General features: G+C 36.4%; 1 protein-coding gene across 1 annotated transcript in view; it reads left to right on the forward strand.

Annotated features, from left to right (window-relative positions):
• The window catches only part of LOC150090085 (uncharacterized), a 460,543-nt gene that overhangs the window by 260,647 nt on the left and 178,838 nt on the right, over positions 1–21,058 (forward strand). The window contains exon 11 of the mRNA XM_090389755.1: positions 15,999–16,063. Coding sequence (XP_090245881.1) covers positions 15,999–16,063 — 65 coding nt within the window. The remainder of the gene's footprint in view (positions 1–15,998; positions 16,064–21,058) is intronic.

Raw genomic sequence — 21,058 nt, forward strand, 5'->3', positions numbered from 1 at the left:
AATCATAATATATAGGGTATCTATGCCTTGCACTTTCCAGTGCCCGAAACATTGCCTTATGCTGTATGGAGTCAAATGCCTTTTCATAATCCACAAATGCCAGGCATAATGGTGTTTTACATTCATTTGCTTTCTCCATTAGCTGTGACCTTACATGAAGGTGATCCATACTTGAGAATACTGTCCTGAAGCCAGCTTGCTCTTTCAGTTGATTCTCATCAAGTATTCTTTCTAACAAGCTAATTAGTCTATAATTTCTGATTTATCTCCTTTCTTATGCAGGAAAACTATGATTGCATTATTCCATCCACTCCTTAGGCATCACACCTATTCTAATGCATTTTGTGAAGAGTCTTGCCATTTTTTGTGTCATGTCTCTTCCTCCCAATTTTAACAACTCTACAGTAACTTCATCTTCCCCCAGCGCTTTCTGTTTCTTCATTTTCTTCAATGCATGTTCTACCTCATCAGGAAAAATATTGGGTATGTCGTATATGTTGCTAATTTGCGATCCATCTTCCCCACTGCTGGCATCATTCCCTCACTCCTTGTATAATTCTCTATAGTAGTCTTCTGCTATTTGAATTATGCCTTCTCTGCTGTTTATAAGTACACCATCGCTATTCTTCAGTTTCAGTATCATTTGTCTTTCTGTATTACTGCTCATGGCTGCTGATTTAAATCCTTTGTTTTCCCTTAATGCTTGTTCTACTTTTCTTGTATTAAATCTTCTTATGTCCTCTCTGAGTCTCTTTCTAATGGCTTTGCATAACTCAGTATACTAAATTTTCTCCTTGTCAGTGGTTATCTTGCTCTTCATTTTTCGTCTTCGGTTCATCATAACAAGTGTTTCTTGACTAATTTTTTCTTCTTTGAATTTCTTTTTCTCTATAGGTTTCTTGGGCTTTATCACTTTCTGAAAGTTGTAATATTCCTCTTCGATATCTTTGTCCTGAGTAGTCTGCAGAAGCTGAAACTTGTTCTTAAGTTCCAGTACATACTGCTTTTTCTCCTCTTCTGTTATCTCAAAGACCTTTGTATTATTTACTCGAGTCAGTTTTTTCCTTTCTTTTCTTACATCTATATCAAGTGTACATCTTACCATTCTGTGATCACTTCCAACATTTACCTAGTTCAGGACAGTAACATCAATCATGATATATCTTTTGTTAGTGAGGATGAAATCTATTTCATTAGTTGTTAATCCATTTAGGCTCTTCCATGTCTACTTTCTGTTCACCCTTTTTTGAAAAAAGTGTTGATTACCGACATTCCTTGAGATTCTGCAAATTCCACAAGTCTTTCACCTCTTTCATTTCTTTCACCAATTCCAAAATTTCCTATAGTTCCCCTTTCTGTGCTGTTTTGTCTCTTTCCAACCTTAGCATTGAAGTCTCCCATAATGATAGTGTAGTGAGTTTCCTGTTCGTGTCAGACTGTATCAAAAGCTTTATTGAAATTTAAGTAAATGATGTCAAAGTTAAACCTTCTATCCATTTCTTTACTTACAGCCTCATAGTATCTAGTTAGATTAGCAATAGAATACAGCAATACCTCATTTAGCATTGCTTCAAATAGCACGGATTTCACTATAACACGGTTTTCAATTAAATTTAAGTTAAAAATTTACTGTACATATTAAAACTCATTGAATAGCCTAGACATGTACTCTACATATATGCTGTGTTGTCGTAGCCTAGGTACGGGTACATATATGCTGCAATGCCAACTGTATTGTCTCATATATGCTGCACATATGACAGTAGTCCCCTCATGCAGTCAGTGGCAACAGTGTCCACTTTTCTTAATTCCATCCTGACGAGATGCCATGATAGCTTTTCAAACTTTTCATTTCACAATTTATTTTTTCCCCTCTAAATACTATCGAAAATATATCTGCGTCTTGGTTAGAAATCATTGCCAACAACATGCGTTATGTTTGGCAGCATGTTTTGCCCCATTTGGCAAGTGATTTCATTGATTTTGAATCGCAAGTTCAGATAATTGCCGAAGACATTGTTAAGATCATAAAAGACTTGGGATTCGAAACTTTGGATGCAGACTGCATTGACTCACATGCAAATAACTTAGATGAAGCAACTCTCCTTGAAATTGATAAGAAAATTGCATATGAAGAAGAGGAAAACAATTCTGAAGTGGATAACACCGAAGTGACACCAAAAGAATTTTCAACAGAAGAATTGAAGAAGGTTTTTCGGGGCTTGACATTGCCTGCGAGGCAATTATGAATGGAGATCCAAATGTTGGAAGTAGCATCCAGATATGGCAAATTTTATAAGATGGGATTCAATGCTACAAAGACTTGTATACCAAGAAAAAGAAGAGATGACTTCAGCAAACTTCATTTTCAAAATACTGAAATAAACAATAAAGCTTTTTTCTCATCTCTCATGTTACCTTTTCATTAATAAAATTTTTGCAATATTTTTTATTTCAAATCCACTGACTATTAATAATAATATTAATAATTGGCAATCAAGTGCAAATTGTTTATAGATTTAATATAATTTGTTTATAGACTGTTTCTCTGGTACGCATTCATTTAAAACCCATTATAATTATACCTCAATCAGCATGGTTTCACATAACACAGAACAGTTTCGGTACCAATTATCAGTGCTATGCGGGGTATTGCTGTACAGTGAATTGTACATTGTGAAAGACTAACACCAATCAATAATACCTAAAGCATAATTTGCTGTACCTATCAGTTTCATTGCCATGCCACTATACAAGTCTTGTTCCATACATTCCAAATTTTAGAAATTTGGAATGTATGGAACATAAAATAAAGGGCTCAATGTAGCCTTGGATAGAAATACCAATGACCAAGTGGTTTGTCAAGCATAAGAGTGGTTCAAGCCCACACAATGGGTAAATATGGTTAATCAGTATATTCTTTGTCAAAATAATCAATTGTAAACTCATCTGACCAGGCTGCTCTGGAGCATAAACAAGAATTTATGAAATATAAATTTGCTGGCTACTGAAGATATGGACCATGAACTAAACAGTGAAATATCATTCGAAAATAATCCAACAGTGCAAACCATACCACATAATCCAAATAAAATTTGTGAGTTTTGTGATTCACAAATTTCATTCTTGTGAATCTGAATCTTCCTTTTAATTAAAAGTTATTCAAAGGGTATTCATGAAAAACTCTTTCCTTCAGATATCTTGCTTCAGTTCCAGTTGGGTAGGTCATAATATGGTGTAGAGTTGTAACATCTAGAACCATAGAGACCATAATATTTTGGGGAGTATGACCAGACAATAACAATGATGTTATTGTCTGGTAGATTCATGTATTGCACTTATTTTTAATTTTTATTTTTTAATTACAAGATGTGCTCTGAGACTAAGAATAGACTAGAACAGTGTTTATGAAAAGAAAAGGAAGGGGTGGGGGGAATTAGCACAACTGCACACACTTCCCATGCCACTATACAAGTCTTATGTAATATGTTCTCCAGTCATGTTGTTTAAGGAGTTAGTGACATTGAAATGACCTCCAAGGTTCTCTGACCTCAGTGCAAATGATGTTTCTGTGGGGATATCTGAAGGAAAGAGTTTTCTGTGATTGTCCTTCAAATATTACTAAATTAAAAGAGAAGCTTCCACAAGAATTCACTGATTGACAAAAATTGTTACGCTGTGTCATGGAAAATTTTCCGAATAGATTGGAAAGTTGCATAGCAAAACACATGAGTAAATTTTTCAACTGAGTCTAAGAACTAAAACTGTATTATTTGTACTACTAAATAAAGCCATTTTTACAAAGTTATGTAATTTATCCAATTGTTATTGCAAAATAAAAACAATTAATTCACAGTGTATCATCCTGTATATGTGTACCCGCACACATATGTGCAAATAGAATCATTATGTACAATTAAAATCTTAATTATATAATGCCAAAATATAAATTTTAATAAAGAACACAAACTTCTTTAAATAGAACGCATACATAAAATCAAGACTTCAACACAAATTATTATTTAAATGGCATTGGAGGTTATTGCCCCTGGACAGAAACTTGCACAGAAAATGCCTAATCCCTCTTCCTGAGATTGTTTAAATGCAGCCTTGATTGAAGAGGCTGCATTTAAGAATGCAGCCTTTTCTGAAGAATTTATTGAAGAGGCTGCATCAATTCCTATAAAAAACTCCAGTCATTTATAGGAATTTAACTCCCACCTCTCCAGGCAAGCAGCAGACGCATGAGGCATTTATTCGCTGTCTAGGCAGTGCCCAAGGATTCTGTACAATCTGATGATGACATCTGTGTTGTAGCAGCTCTGTATAGCCAGTTGTTGTGTTGTGTAGGTTTGTGTATTTAGTATTGTGTTATAGCAGTATTGTGCTAGCTCCCATTCCATGCCACATAGAGGCAGCCATGAGGTTGTGGTTCTAGTTGCAATATAGACTCAACTATAATTGCATTATATGTACCTAGACAAGAATACTGGAATGGCAATTATTAAACTTTTTACATCTGATGACTTGCACACTACAATCTTTTCTTCCTTTCCCCAGAAAATTCTGTTTTTATAAGAAATTATTAAAAATATATTGATCACTGTTAAACTTCCATATAGGTGGTGCTAATGTGTAGCTGCGATTGTAGTAGTAGTAATGTAGGCATGTGATGCAAGAAAGCAAGTATACAAGCTTATGTAGCATCAGCCAAAAAAAAAAAAAAAAACAAAAAAAAAAACTCCATGACCTACTCTGGCAGCCTGTCTACATTGCTCAGAAAACTTCATATCTGACTGCACAACTACTCCCAGATCTTTCAATTTCTACCACCCTAAGTGTAGTACCACACAGTTAGTACATTTCTCTGGAGTTATTTCTACCCTATTTAGTACTTTGCATTTGTCAATGTTAAACTTCAGTTGCCACTTCTCATCCCATCTGCCCAAATTTTCTAGATCCTTTTGCAGTAACATTGCCATTACTGTCATTAACAAGCCTGCCAACCTTTGTATCATCTGCAAACTTCGATATTAAGCCTGATATACATTCATCAATATCATTGATAAATATACAAAACAACAGTGGGTCCAACACCGAACCATGGGGGACTCCACTACTAACATTAGTCCACAAAGAGCAGCATCCATTGATTACCACTCTGTCTTCTCCCACTCAACCACCCTTTTATCCATTATAGCAACTTAGCCTTAATACCATACTGCTCCAATTTGTACAGCAGTCTTCTGTGTGCAACAGTATCAAAAGCCTTTCCAAGAACCAAATATATGATATCAAAATTACTCCCCTGCATCCTGTTCCTTTGTGACCACATCATAGTATCCACTCAAATTGGTCAGACAAGACTTTCCTTTAACCCGTGCTGTGTCTGAATTATTACTGCAGTCTTGTCTAGATGATCCTGCAATGCATCTTTAACCAGTGACTCCGTTATTTTCCCTAGAATGGAAGTTAAACTAACTGGTCTATAATTGCTTGTGTCACAGTTAGATCTCCCTTTGTAAATTGGGGATACATTTGCACATCTCCAGTCAGTAGGGACTTCCCCTGATTCGAAGGATGCTCTTATAATTATGGCTAAGGGTTTGCTTACTTCCTTTCCCGCCTCCTTTAATATAACTGGATATGTTCCATCCACTCCAGGTGCCTTTCTTATGTTTAACTTCAACAATTTCTCCTCCACTTTGTTCTCAGTTATTACAAAATCATTAAGCACCCTGTTACAGTTTGATTAGCTTCTGGCATTTTGCTCCCTTAATAACTCCTCCTGTGTAAATGTAGATGCAAAATACTCATTCAGATTGCAGCTATTTGAGCAGAATCATCAACTGTCGAACCATTGATATCAAGTGGACCAATCTGATTCATCCCCTTCCTTCTAGAGTTTATATAAGTAAAGAAGTCCTTGCTGTTTTTCTTAGCATCCTTTTCCAAAGATTTCTCGTAATCCGCCTTTGCTTGCCTATCTCCTTTTTGACTTGATTACAGACTAACTTATATCTGCTATAGGCATTTGTGTTGCATGATAATTTTTATGCATCCCATGCATTTTTCTTCTCTGCCATGAGTCCCATTAGTTCATCTGACATCCATTTAGGTCTGGAGGCCTCATTTTAGGAAGGATGTAGATTTACTTGAGCGTGTACAGAGAAGGGCAACAAGATTGGTGAGGGGAATGAAGGGATCCTCTTACCAAGAGAGGCTTAAGTTCTGCAAATTGCAGTGGCTGGAGACTAGGCACCTGCGCGGTGATCTGATTGAGGTGTATAAGGCCTTGAATGGGTTGAGCACGCTGAATTCTGATGGGATCCTTCCACTTGTTCAGATTACGAACCTAAGGGGGCATAAATTCAAATTAAGAAAAGACAGATGTAGATTAGATGTGCGGAAATTTGCCTTTAGCCAGCGGGTGGTTAATTGCTGGAACAAACTTCTATCTGTCGTTGTGGAAGTTGATAGGTCGAATAAATTTAAGGAGGAACTGGACAGGCATTTGGAGGGAATGGTGTGATTTTTTTTTTTTTTTTTTTTTGGCTGATGCTGCATAAGCTCATACACTTGCTTTCTTGCATCAAATGCCACTGCTGCTACTACTACTACTGCTAGGTCTAAACCTTGAACAGTATTTCTTAATCGGTATGAAAAGACTAGTAACTTTCACAATTAGTTCCTTGAATGCTTCCCACTGTACAGAATTTAAGAACTAACTGAGACCACTGTAGTCACCTTTATAGAAGCAAAAACCCTTCCATACCCCTGATGGTAATTATATCTTTAAGTAAATCCCACATAAGTACACTGTGATCACTACCACCTAGTGGTTCCTTTATCTGCAAATTCTTAATTCATGAATAATCACTGCTGATAACCAGATCAAGAGTGTTTCTCTCTCTGGTTGCCTCTCAAACATGCTGCTGCAGCAAACAATCATCCAATAAATCCACAAAAGTCTTGCCAGTGTGTGAGTGACCAATCCACAAGTTCCAGTCAATATCTTGGAAGTTAAAATCTCCTTTATCTCACAATCTGATGTACTGGCCCGTTCTATTTCTCTGTACAATTGTTCGTTGTACTCGTTAGTCATTAGGCCTATGACACATTCCTACTCCCATTTTTGCTTTCCCATTGCTTATGTCACAGCAAACTGACTCAACATTGCACTGTCCATCTATATCAACTGCAGGCGCCTCCGTAGCCAGGTGGGAAGGAGCAACAGTGCGTAGCACACGCTTCTTGATTAAACCGGGGTTCGAGCCTGTCACCACCAAATACGGTGAATGCGAAAAGGTCAGGGAATGACTACCGCATATCCCGGAGCAATATAGCCTTAGTTGCTGCTAATGCTCCTAAAGCGGGTTCGATTCCCGCCTCGGGCTTGGATCAAATTACTGCAAAAACCTTGGGAGGTGCAATATGGCCACAGAAGCCGATGCGCCAACAACTACCAAATCAAAAAAAATCAAAAAATGCTCCTAAAAACCAAACAACAATAACATATATCAACTGCATGCACTTCCTTAGATTTTATTTTTTTTTTTAATTAACATTATAACACCTCCTCTCTTCCTGTCTTTCTTTCTGTACTCATTGTAATCTCCAAATTCCAATTCTGCACTTGTTATATCTGTGTGACATCATGTCTCTGATATCCCAACAACATCTGTCTTTGATGTCTTAACCAGCACTTCAAATTCATCAAATTTATTTACTATGCCTCTAGCATTGGTGTACATGCAAGTATTTTTTTATTTTATGAAACCCCAAACACAAGAGGTATTAGAACCTGTAGTATTTAGCACCTTGCTAGGGTTGGAGGTTGAGAAGATGAAAGAAGATATTTGTTGACATTAGACTTGAACTTCTGTAGACTGTAATTTTCTGGAAATACGTATGAAGGAAGGTTGTTCCAGAAAATGGCTGTTGAATGAATAAACAAGGAAGATGAAAAGTTGGTTCTGTTTGTTTGTTTGTTTGTTTGTTATTTGGTTTTCAGGAGCATTAGCAACTAAGGCCATATTGCTCCGGGAATATGCGGTGATCATTCCCTGATCTTTCCGCATCCCCGTATTTGGTGGTGACGGGATCGAACCCCGGTCTAATCAAGAAGCGTGCGTTACGCACTGCTGCTACTTCCCACCTGGCTACGGAGGCGCCACACAGTTGGTTCTGTGAGTTTGAAGTTGGGCAGTAAATGGACGTTGGCTGGTGGTGAAATGTTTCTACTGTTTTGAAAGAGAGAGAACAGGAATTATAGAAGCCAATTTAGAAGAACAGTTCCCATGGAATTATCTGTAGAAAAGGCATGCAGCAGAAACAGTATGTCTATGAGACAGAGAGTGGAGAGACTCTGTTAAAGATCATTAATTAACCTAAAATCAGGTGGTAGATGACTTTCATCAACCGGTGAAATACCACCACTTTGCTTATTGGAGGCTTGAAGTGGTGAAACCCATGTTTAGTCTCTAGAGCAAAGTTTCCGGCATCCCCCTCCCCTCTCCCCATACTTCTCCTTCAACCCATGCACGGTACTAAGTACTATAGGTTTTGATACCTTTCGTGTTTGGGGTTCTCATAAAAAAAAAAAAAAAAACTGCCCTCTTCTGAATGGAATCTAGAAGGCTGAGAGAGGTTTTGGGGGCACAGCCCCAGATGTGGGAACAATATTCCATGGTAAGGTGGATTTGCGATTTGTACAGAGTGAACAACTGTTTGGAAGAAAAGTAATGCCAAGAGCGAAAGAGAAAACCAAATTTTTTAGATGCAGAGGAAGCAATTTTTGTAATGTGCTTGTGCCAAGAGAGATTAGAAGCAGAGTAATCCCCAAAAGAGATATATCATTTTGCCCAGAAATCGGAGTGTCACTAAAGATAAGCATAGGAGCAGAAGAATCCTTTTTTCGAGATATAAGACAAGACTGAGTTTTATAAGGATTGAAACAAACTAAGTTGTCTTTGCCCTACGGATATTTGAGAAGTTGTAACTGATTGAGCAGGGCAAGGTTTTTCAAAATGGAAAGTGGAATGCAATATGCTATCATCGGCAAAACTATGAATAGGATTTCCAGTCAGTGGAAGAAGATCATTAATATACAAGAGGAAAAGAGTGGGGAAAAGAACTGAACCTTGGGAGACCATGAATTACAAAAAACAGTTGGCATACCATAAGATGGAAGCTTGTTTAGAAAACCTTTATGCCAGACATGATTGAAAGCCTTTGGGATGTCAAGAGCAACTGCTTGTGTTTCACCAAACTTTTCCATTGAATTTGTCCAGAAATGGGTAACATAAACCAAAATATCGACACTGACAGAATGCATACTGATGATCGTTGATCAGATGGAAGGTTTCTAGGTAGTTTAAGATTTGGCAGTTAATTGATTTCTCTATTACTTCAGAAAGAATAGAAGTAATTGCAATGGGACGATAATTGGATCTGAGGGACTTGTCACCCTTTTTAGGAACTGGCCGGATATGAGCAAATTTCCAAGCAGAAGGAAAAACACCTTTGGAATAAGAAAGTGAAAAAAGTCGGCAAAGAACAGGAGTAAGTTGAAGAGCACAGGTTTTGAGAACAAGTGGAGAAATACCATCAGGACCTGGAGCTTTATTAGCATCAAGATTCGTCAATATCCTTCTGACATCCTTTTGACGGAAGACCGCAGGGGGCATTGAATGGAACGTGTTGGGAATGGTGGGATGTGTTTTACCAAGAGCTAACAGGTCAGCTTTATCCTTGGCTGAAGTGACAACAGAACTATCTGGTTTTTGACAGAGGTGGGAGCAGAGATGGGCAAAAGTTGTGGCCAATAGCTTTGGCAAGAGGCCAGAATGCTCGGCATACCATTAGGGCAAGAAGAAAGTTTTCTACTCTTAGCCTGTTCAAAATCTAGTGTGAACTGATTGACTGTTTTACGATTGTTGTAAGCTTTGGTGTAGGCAGAAAATGAAACTGAAGAATTGGAAACAAGCCAATTACGATATGCAACATTCTTCTCTTGAACAGCCTTAGCACATTTATTGGAAAACCAAGGTTTAGATAAAGGAAGAGATTTTAGAATGGAGTGTGAAATAAAGGATTCCATTCCTACAAGAATAATTTCACTGACATGATCTGAGCAAATGTTGACATCAGAAGTTTTGAAACAGTAGTCCAACCAAGGAAAAGAAGAAAAGAAATCTCACAGGTCATCCCAATTTGCATTCTTGTAGTGCGAAACAATACGAGGTTGGGAATAGCCATGAGATAAAAGCTCCATTGGAGAAGAGACAATCACCAAGTTGTGATCTGATATACCTAAAGGACCACTCACATCGACCATGTACTTGAAGGGTTGTTTGTGAGAAAAAGATCAAGCGTGTTGGCTGTATACTTAGGATTGTCCAGCATTCTTGTAGGTAATGAACAATCTGTGCAAGTTCATTAGAAATTGTAAAAGCCTCAGCATCTTGACCAGCTGGGTTGGTGTGACTAGAAAAGGGGAGCCAGCTGGAGTTGTGAACATTAAAATCACCAATGAAAATTACCTCTCTGTTAGGAAAGTTGGGGAAAGGCAAGTTGCAAAGAGAGGAAGTCAAAGAGCTCCAAGTGATTAGTGGAGTTGGGAGAATGGTAGAGAAAACAGATGAATATGACACAGTGAGGTAGAGAGATTTTAAGCCAGAGAAGATCGAAGAGAGGAGATTCCAAATTACAAGTCTCTGACAGGGAATATCAGAATGGACTTATGCGCAAGTACCACCTTTCAGGCCAAAGGAATTATACAGCAAATAGTTTTGGTAACTGAGATTCTGTCAGAAAAAGTACATGGGGGTTTGGCAGCCTGCAAGTGGAAATGGACATCATTGAGATTAGAATTGAGACCACGTATATTTGTGAAATGAACTAGTAAGTGTTTGGGAGGTTTAGATCTTTTTGCAGATAATTTACTCTATTAGTTTGACAATTCATGGTGTATTCAATAGTAAGAAAAAGTGGGTGGGACATGCTGTATGAAGTAATGAAATTTTTGGATATGGCGTACATGTGGTAAGAATATACCCAGATCCTTGACATAACGTGGTCTTGACAATGCCCCCGCATACACACTACTCGGACTCCCTCCAGTCACTATCTGGCAGAGTAGAGGTAGCAAGATTATACACTAGCTGATCTGGAAGCCTCCTAAAGAGTTACCAATAGGTTCAGTCCAGTGTTTTAACTAGCAGCCGGCCTGCAAACACCGTTTTAGAGCTGTACCCTCGAAATGTAAGGAAGATTGGATCTCGCTATGATGTTCATCATAACCTCAAAATTTCTTCAGTCATACTGCATGATAGAAGAGAGATGGGGAAGGGTTAACTGGAACCTAGCTCTGGAGATTAACATGAGTTCCACCACTTCAAGCCTTCAATAAGCAAAGTGGTGGTATTGCATCGGTTGATGAGTGTCATCTGCCACCTAGAAGTATACATGCACCTCTTCTTATTCTTAGTTACCCTAACACAGCCCATATATTTATTTGTTTCAATTTCAAGATAATTCCCACCAGTGTCTAAACCCCCCAGTACCCTGCCCTCCAGGCTGCTGCTCATTCTAATAGAAGCAGTGCAAGAATCACTTTCACATCTCTCTGCACCTACTATTAACCTTATAGTTTGCAAATTCCCCCCCCCACGAGCTAGCAGTTTACCAACCCACATAACGCTGCTTGAACAGTATCAGCAAACACTCTTGCACACCTTCTATTTAATTGAAGCAGTCTCTCCTGTTAACAAGCACAGACCACGCTGAGAAAAATTCTACCCAATGAGCCTTGCACAATCCCTCCAGTGCTGAATTGTATGACAAGTCTCTCATCATATACGCCCTCCTATCATGTCTGGGCAGAATTGTAGACACTTTCAAATTTAACCCTAACTCATGACTTTTGTTCAACATTGACCTGTGCTTGCTAAATAAATCTGCAGATCTCCTACTCTTAATGTCCTTAGGGCCAACGTTACAACAATATCACTCCTTGTGCCCTTAAAAGATGATATCTGTTCTACAACATCATCACCTTTTGCTCCTGGCAGATATACCCCAGTCCTATTCCACCTATCCTTTTTATACAATATATTACTTTTCTCCCTGACAATAGAGTCACTGTCAATAACTAACCCCTATGGGACCAGCACATTCTGCCTTGGAGATTGCAACTGTTCTGCCTGATGTACAAGAGTGAGCTGTGGCATTGAGTTTGGCAGCTGAGAACTTGATGGGTCCCCCATTTTAATACCTTCAAGGGCATCTACTCTACTCTTCAAACTCTCGTAAGTGCCCATCAGAATGCTGAGTTGGCATCTAATTTCTTGACACTCTGCACCTAGCACACACAAAGACTTCCTCTTGGGCTAGATCATGTTCTGTTCCAGAGAGTTCTGCAAACATTTCACAAGTTGCACATTTTTTTAGGCTGTGATGCATTGGAGAATCTTTCCCACCTCAGTTCTCCCTTGAGTCACAGCACTCCTGCTACTTTGAGCATTGCTCTGCTGCTCTAGTCTGGGGCATAATATTGAAATTAACAATGAAAATTAATAAGATTAATGAATTTTAATTAATTAATTATCAATACTACACTATCTAATAGATTCCTAAATGCAGTGATATATTATATGTTTTATACTATCTAATTTTATGTTAGAGCTACCTATTTACGACAATTAAAAATTTGAATTCTCTGCCACTCACTCTATATGAAAATAATGGCTGCAAGATTTGAATGAGACAACAGTTTTGCCTATATTAAGTAGTGACCTACAAAAACTCTATCTAAATTAAAAATAAAAATAACCAGCATAACTAAAACTATAATGCTACTTATGAAGCGCAATATAATAGCAAAACACTGATAATTTTTTTTTTTTTTTTTTTTTTTGGAGCTTGTAATCCACAGTTGGAACTTGTAAAAACAGCAAGCACCCCATTTAAGAATTTATTTTAAATTCTTTTGTGAAACTCAAGTATAATGTGATAAGGTTCATCGAGTTTGGCTATTTATAATCATGGGAAGGTAATATTTACCCTAAATTTACTATAATAAGTGTTTTGGCAGTGAGAGCATTCTTTGTTCTAACTGTCAATTCCAGCTGCCTATGCTTTAGCATAGTGCTGGTATTTGAAAGGTTGAATAGCTGCTTTTTTTAAATTCTACAAGTTATAGATGCAGAGGACTTTAATTAGGTAGAGGGGTTTGTTACATTGATTGGTTTTATCTAATTTTGGGATGAAATATCACCTTATCAGAAAAGATATAGATTTTTAAAGACTTTGAGTTTTAATTAATAAAGGCCTATACAGCCATATAATAGCACCCCCACTAGAGAAAGACTTACTCCAGTATTTTTCACCAGAAAAATTTATGAATGGGCTCGAGACCATCAAGAGCTACACTGGCATGAGCATGAAGGACTTGGAAGAAGCTGTTTAAGACCGGACAGCATGGAGGCAGCACACCCATAAAGTCTCCAAAAGTCAGCTGTGACGGAATGGATGAAAACAACAACAACAAACTTCAATTGCAAATTTTCAGATAATTTGTCTAATTTATCTAGTCTTGTGGAGTAGCATGCCCTGATTACTCTTATTATATCCTATTCACCTTTGCATCATCAACAGCCTTAGACATTAAACTTGATATACCTACATCAATATCATTAATAAATAGTAAGAGAGCCCAATACCAAACTTTAAGGAACCCCCATTCATAACATTAATTCACGAAGAGCAGTTGCCATTAATAACTATGCTTGGTCTTTTGCCACTCAACCACTTCACCTATGGCAGAAATGAGTTAAATGCCCAATTTTGACCTTTTATTATACAAATACAACTTATACAAATTAGGTCAAATGGGAAGTGAGAGATGATCATAGGGGCCACTTAAGTGTTTTATACAAACTAAGGGATACTGTTCAAGGTTTAATCCAAAATGGGGGTGAGATGAATTTATGAGCTTAGTAGCAGAGAATTCAGCAAGAAATTCTGTGGGTATGTTAACACTAGAAGGAAAGAGATGAAACACATTGGTCCAGTGGATATAAATGGTGTAACTGTTGATGATCCTGTACAGATTACTGATAAACTGAATAAATATTTTCATCTACATTCATACATGAAGTTTTTAGAAACAGGATTAATTGAAGTCTATCTAATGCAGATTGGTATTTAAATCACTTATTATAACAGAAAGGAAGGTGGAAGAGAAACTGCTATAGCTGAAAGTGAACAAAGCCCTTGGGCTGATGAAATCTATCCAATTATATTAAAAGAAGCTGTAAAAAAGGTCATTAAACCTTTAGCCTTAATATTGAGATCATTTTTAGATTCAGAAGTCCCTAGAGACTGTGTGCAAATATATCTCCTATTCATAAAGGTGTTCAAAAGGTGAAGTAGGTAACTACAAACTTTAAGTTTAACCTTTGTGCCAGAAAAAATAAGAGTCAATAGCTAAAGAAGTAAATCAAGATAATATGAGTGGAGCCACAGGGCATTCATAGCATGGATCTGTTAAAGGCGTATCATGCCTGATCAGTCTGATTAACCACTATGAGATCACCACAAAGAACTGGACGCAAAGGATAATTTTGAAATTATATGCTTAAATTTAAATAATTCCTTTGACACATGTACAACTGTTGTATAAGTTGGGTATTCTGCACTAGTGGTAGGTTACTATTATGCATAAGGGGATCGTTAAGTAGGAGACAAGGAGTGATTATAAATGTCCACTGCTTCTTGTGGACTAATGTGATGAATGGGATATCACAGGGGCAAGTGTTCAGCCTCTTACTGTTTTTAATATATTACTGTAGGCATTTTAGGTTTATTGTATAAGTTTGCTGATGATACATGTGTAGGACAACAGAATGGTTAATGACAGTAATCTGTCTAATACAAATATCTAGCTAATATTTTTAAGTAGATCTAGATAAATGAAGTGGTTAAGCTGAGATGTCAGCTGAAATTTAACATCAATAAATGTGTAGTACTGCATTATGGTAGCAGTAATTTTAGAATAAAATACATATGTGGCTAGCATCAAATATAAATTGAATTTCATAATTTGTGCATTATGAAGGTGTATCATAGGACTTCTCTTAAATAGAGCTGTCATCTCATTTTTGTCATTTGTGCCAACTGATGAATATTTTGCCAACCGCCACTGTTGCGACTATTAAATCTCTACATTTTTCATTTGCCTTTATTTCTTGACAGTGACAAAACCTTCTGGGAAAAAAAGGTCACTTTTTCAGTATGAAAAAGTATGAGAGTGGAACCAAAAGTATGAAAATTAAAACAAAGTTTTAATTTTCATACTTTTGGTTCCACTCTATTTTAATTTCATCTTTTCTAAACACATCAAGTTTTATAGTTAGAAAGGTAGGTAATTCTCCTGCGTATTTATAGAAGTTTTAGTCGATTCTCTTATTGAAGAGAATACTGGTTAATCAATAATCTCTTTCTTACATACAGAGGTAATTGCTCCCCATCATGCCAAACAGGTGTTAAGTTTCTGTTGTATGCATTTTTCACAGATACTGAAACATTGTTCTGAAACAGTATCTTTAATTCTGTAACGTACCTCAGTGTTGTCCAGTCAGCATCCATTCACAGTTTGGCTACATTACTGTTATACTAAATTTTCTTCTTTGTATATCTTGTTTCTGTTTACTAGAACAACCTTCTTTCATACAGATTTCTTGAAATTTATATCACATCTCAGAACCCATCCATGTATTCAAATACAATATATTTACAAGTATGCTTCTTGAACCTTCCATGATTGGAATTAGTGTTAAAGTAATTTCAGTTTTTTTATGATGTTTGAAATTGTAACTATGATTTTGGTTTAATTTAATGAAATATGGAGCCTCCTTTATAGTTAGAAGTGCTCTCATTGTTATGGAATATAATTTTCTAATATCTGTAATTATCTGAATTTATATTTTGTTTAGGATCAAGAAATTTCAGGTTCTCAACCTTTAACTCAGTTATGTGATGAAAACAAGCCACCTGATAGGTAATATTGTTTTTATAATATTTCATTGTGAATTTCTGAATAATGAATTAACTAATTTGCATTCCTTTTATATTGTAATAATAGAATATTTATTAATAAAATACATACACATTACTAGTATTATTCTGTATTATAATAAATATGTTAATCACTGGCATGTGACACTGGCTTTATCACTTATTGGCATTAATTTTAGTGATAAAGTCAGGATCATCTGTATCACACACATAAATGACATTGTTTGTCTAGAACAAAAATGAAAAGTGACTGAAAAACTCTTGATGGTTAGAAACTGGATATATGAATAATTCCTACATGCACCAACCAAAGTTTAAAATATATTTATTGTACAAATATATAATTAAAATCAAAATAATAACAGGTAGAAACATGCCATAAAAATATATCAAAGTAAAATGCTTAAAATAAAATCTAAAAGTGCAGGATGCTTTCAGAATCTATATGGCACCTATATCAGCTGTAGAAGTTAAATGAGGACCGTGAGTATACATAAATACATCAGGGTGATAGGCTGTGTACATCAGGCAAAAGGAGAAAAGGTGGGAAAAGAACTAAGGGAAGCATGGCAAATGAATGAAAACGAGGAGGGAAAGGGAAGGAAGTAATTCCTGAATGTTCTAAGGCCAGGTTGGCTCCATATTCATATTGCTGGAAGAGGAGAGGGGGGGGGGTGACTGTAGCACTGTACACCCAAATCACTCATCGCTAAAGATTCCAATGTCTATACACCTCATGATCACTGGTAGGAGTATCTCTAATGCTGCATATATGGGGGATTCCAAACACCAGTGGGATTTGAAATCTTCTGCACTACCAGTAATTTAAACATCTGTTGGCAAGAGATTATTCATAATTATTTGTCATCTTAGGGTTATTCATCATTTGGCAAGAGCTTAAAATGGCTATTGCTCAGTGGGAAAAACCAGTGATAGCCAATTCTCAGTGGAGGTAATGTGGTGTAACCTCATTGAGACTGTGATGCAGTAAATAATCTTACTTTTGGCATTAGTAATATTAGGAGTTTTTTTTTTTTTTTTTTTTGAGGGGGTATGCAGAAATTTGTGTTGTATTATAATATGATATCATAACTGCTCAAAATCTTTGCAATTCCTTTGGATACTCCTCAGGTAGTAAGAAATATTTTAGCTGTACTGGACACTTGGTTTTAATTTGATACATCTGTATTCATGTGCTATTTAATTAAAAACAACTCCTAGTGAATAAACACTTTTACTGGAATGGTATATTTCTGGAGGATTGCTGTGACTATTTTATGTATCTGTCTGTTCCTGATTGACAGTATGACCCTACCCTCACTATTATGTGTGAATTATGGTATCAAGGAGCATAACATGAGATGTAATTTTTATATTGACGACAGACTTATTGCAGACAAAATTGAGTGCAGGTGTCCTCTTCACCATTACACCAAGGAAAGTTAGGGTACAGTCCATGATTAGGTTGATGATTTGTGAACTGGGTGAGTGTATAGCCAAAGCACAGATCTGCTTATACATCATATCTCCAGAAATAAAATCGGAACTGTTTAATTTAATTAGAACTGTTTGAGGGTATAACGTATAAGCAGGTCTGTGGCTTGGTTATGGGCTCATTAGTCAGCTCACAGATGCTAACCTAGTCATGGAAATCTTTGAACTTGAAGTTCTCTCTATCTTGTCACCACTATGGTAGAGTGGTATATAAATGATATACAGGTGAAGTCCTTTATAGCAACTGTCTTTTTAATGCTCCAGCATGTTATAATGTTGATGTGGTAGGTCCCAGCTGATTTCTCGTAAACCTAATGCTATTTTACATTTGTTATAATGACCTTGACTGATGGCAATTTCTCTTGCTCATTGGCAGTTTATCACACTTGTAATGAAATTAACTTTTGACTAGAAGTTCATTTCATTATATGTATGTAGAGACTTGATTTATCAGTATGATTCTTATAAAGTAGGTAGCATTGCCCATTGCAGACAAAATTGAGTGAAACAGCATATTTTGACAGATTATTTTAAAGTCAAGCAAATTCCTGTCGATGGCCTTGATATACATAAAAAAAACTGTTTGCCGCTAACTATTGAATACAAACATCAACTTAGTTGTTCAGATTTAGTTTCAGTACAGTAATTGAACTGAAGTTATGAACAATGTAGCCTCTTATGCTCATGCCCGCTACTTACCACTGAATCAGTGTTAGTGATATTAGCTTCATGGTGCCTCCGCAGCCAGGTGGGCAGGAGAAGCAGTGCGTAGCACATGCTTCTGGATTAGACCGGGGTTCGAGCACGTGAGCCACCAAATATGGAGGATGCGGAAAGGTCAGGGAATGACCACTGCATATCCCTGGAGCAATATGGCCTTAGTTGCTAATGCTCCTAAAAACCAAATACCAACATAACAATGACATTAGCTTCATACTCCAGTCCAAAATATTTAGTATGAACGATGTAATGTTTTATGCTCACGCCTGCTACTTTGCTGAATCAACATTTGGAAAGTTAGCAAAATCCATCTGATAGCCTGATTACTCATTTGATTGTAGCCATTTGCTGAATAGTATGATTGCAACAATACAAGTATTTGTATTGTTGAAATCCACATTTTCGTTACATTCCATTGTTAGGTGCCACTATTGATGTTTTCACATCAATAATTTTCTGATTGGTGAAAATGACTGAATGCCACACTGCTATAGCTGAGTGTTCAGCAATGCTAAAGTAAAATGCAGAGCATTGTTGAGAGTATCGAGCAAGCTAACCTAAGAAAATAAAGACTGAGGTAGTAATCAGTGCATGAGAATGAAAAAGACTATTGAGATTGCATAAAAGACAAACAGAAAATCAAGCCTTGGATTTAGCAGTGCCTTCAATCAGCATTGCTGCTACATCTAACAATGATGTACCAAACCAAACTATTATATTAGGGTCACTCGGTAAGTTATTACATATACTCGTGTATTGTGTCTGTAAATTCCATTTGTTCTCTAGTCAATTTGCCTGTTTTGCTGTATGAAAAAACCTCAGTTTCTTGGGGAAGAAACCTTGCCACCTATGCCTAAGACTGATTAACTCAGCCACAGATTGAAAAAAAGCCCATAAATTCCTCGCATCATCAACAGGATTCAAACCCAGGCCTTTTCCACTCAGTGTGGGGAGGACAGTGATGATACCACTGTACTATCCATGCAGACAACAATGATGTACCCAAAGTGATGATTAAATATGCACAATGGAACATTTCTCCAGTTGTGGAGCATATGAGTTTAAATTATCAGGCTCCTTTACCTTACGACGACTAATATTTACATAAGGACGAGAGTTTGAAAGAGATTTATGAAAAATGATTTCTGCTCTGTTCTATATGCTACATTTGTGATCGTCTATGGTTCGAAACCGACAAAGAAACTAGCTACTAAAGATACACCATTGATATGCACTGCTTTTCCTGATGTTGACGTTGATGGGATACTTGTGTGTAATAGTTGTAGAAGATCACTTAAGAACAAGGCTCTTAAGTGTTACCCAATGGCCAAGTGATACAACTGTTGTCTATGTTTCTCCTAACAGTGACATACAAGATATACAGGATTGACTTCATTCGTGTTGTTTTGTTTCCTTGCCCGTAGCAGCATATCATACTGACATATCACATACCCATGATCATGAGTGGCAATTTCAACATTAACTTCAGATTGGAACAAACTAAACCATTAATTACTTTTCTGCAAGAAACATTCAGTTGAAATCTAAACACTAAACCCCCAAGATCAGGTAGCTCCATCGACGCTGTTTTTCAGAGACATTTAGATACGTTGCAATTGCAAGTATATATGTCTCTTACTTTAAATATCATAAATCCATTGTATCTTTTCTTCCAGCCGAAATTATGGAAATTTGTGAATGATCAATAAAATATTTACAGTACAAAAGCTCTTATGGTGTAATCAATATATACAAATCAAAAAACTTCCAAGAAATACGGATTAGTTACCTTTACAGAAATGACGCCATTTACACATTTCTGTTTCACATTTTCACCAAAGATGGAAACGACACAAACGATGTCATTTCCTCATCTCATTTTTGTGACAGATTGGTTTTACTTCAGTCCAAAATTTAGTAGGTGTTGCCAAAGGTGTTTTCACATCAAAAAATAATGTGCCTGCATTTAACAAATTGAATATAAACATCAATTAACATGTACTGAGCATTTCAGATTGTTTATATAGACATGTATAGTATGGGGTCTGGCAAATTTACCGCCAGCAATTTACCATCAGCAATTGATCGCCAGAAATTTACCGCCGCGTCAGTTTATCGCATAAACAATTTACCGCTGCGTCAGTTTATCGCATTTTACCGTCTAGAAGCAATGAGATGTGTTTGGTCAAATCATAAAAAGTTATTTTTTATTTAAGTTTCTGCCTTAAGCTATGATTAGCATATTTTTTGGAATTCTACGAACTATGAGGGAATAGTACGGAAATAAAAAACACATGTACGGAAATATGTAATTTAATAGGTAGATTATGTATTTTAATAGTTACATGCATCACAAAAATAGTAAAAAAATCCATTATTTGAACAATATAACAATTGGTTGATTTTAAAATAAACTAATTATAACATTATGTATGTCATAGTACACTGCAAAAATTCAAAATGAATGTTTATGCAATCTTCAGAATCAGTCATGTTGGAATAATTAACTACTAAGAAACTGTAATATTTACAACACAGTATGTAAATTATTAATAAGAAATATTATACGCTATACCTCTTAGATAATCAACGGTATCACCACGTTCATCGTATGCACTAACAAGCCTTTTAATTCGTTCACGATACGTCTTCTTTTTTTTGTTGCCTGGATCACTTCCACTTAAATATTGTTCAATGCGCATTTCGTTAATACTTTGTTCTTTTTTAATGCAATCAATAAATTTCCAAATGTTGGGATGATAAG

The sequence above is a fragment of the Mastigoproctus giganteus genome, chromosome 2, assembly GCF_048544385.1.
Source record: "Mastigoproctus giganteus isolate SK-2022 chromosome 2, ASM4854438v1, whole genome shotgun sequence".
NCBI classification, from domain to species: Eukaryota; Metazoa; Arthropoda; class Arachnida; order Uropygi; family Thelyphonidae; genus Mastigoproctus; species Mastigoproctus giganteus.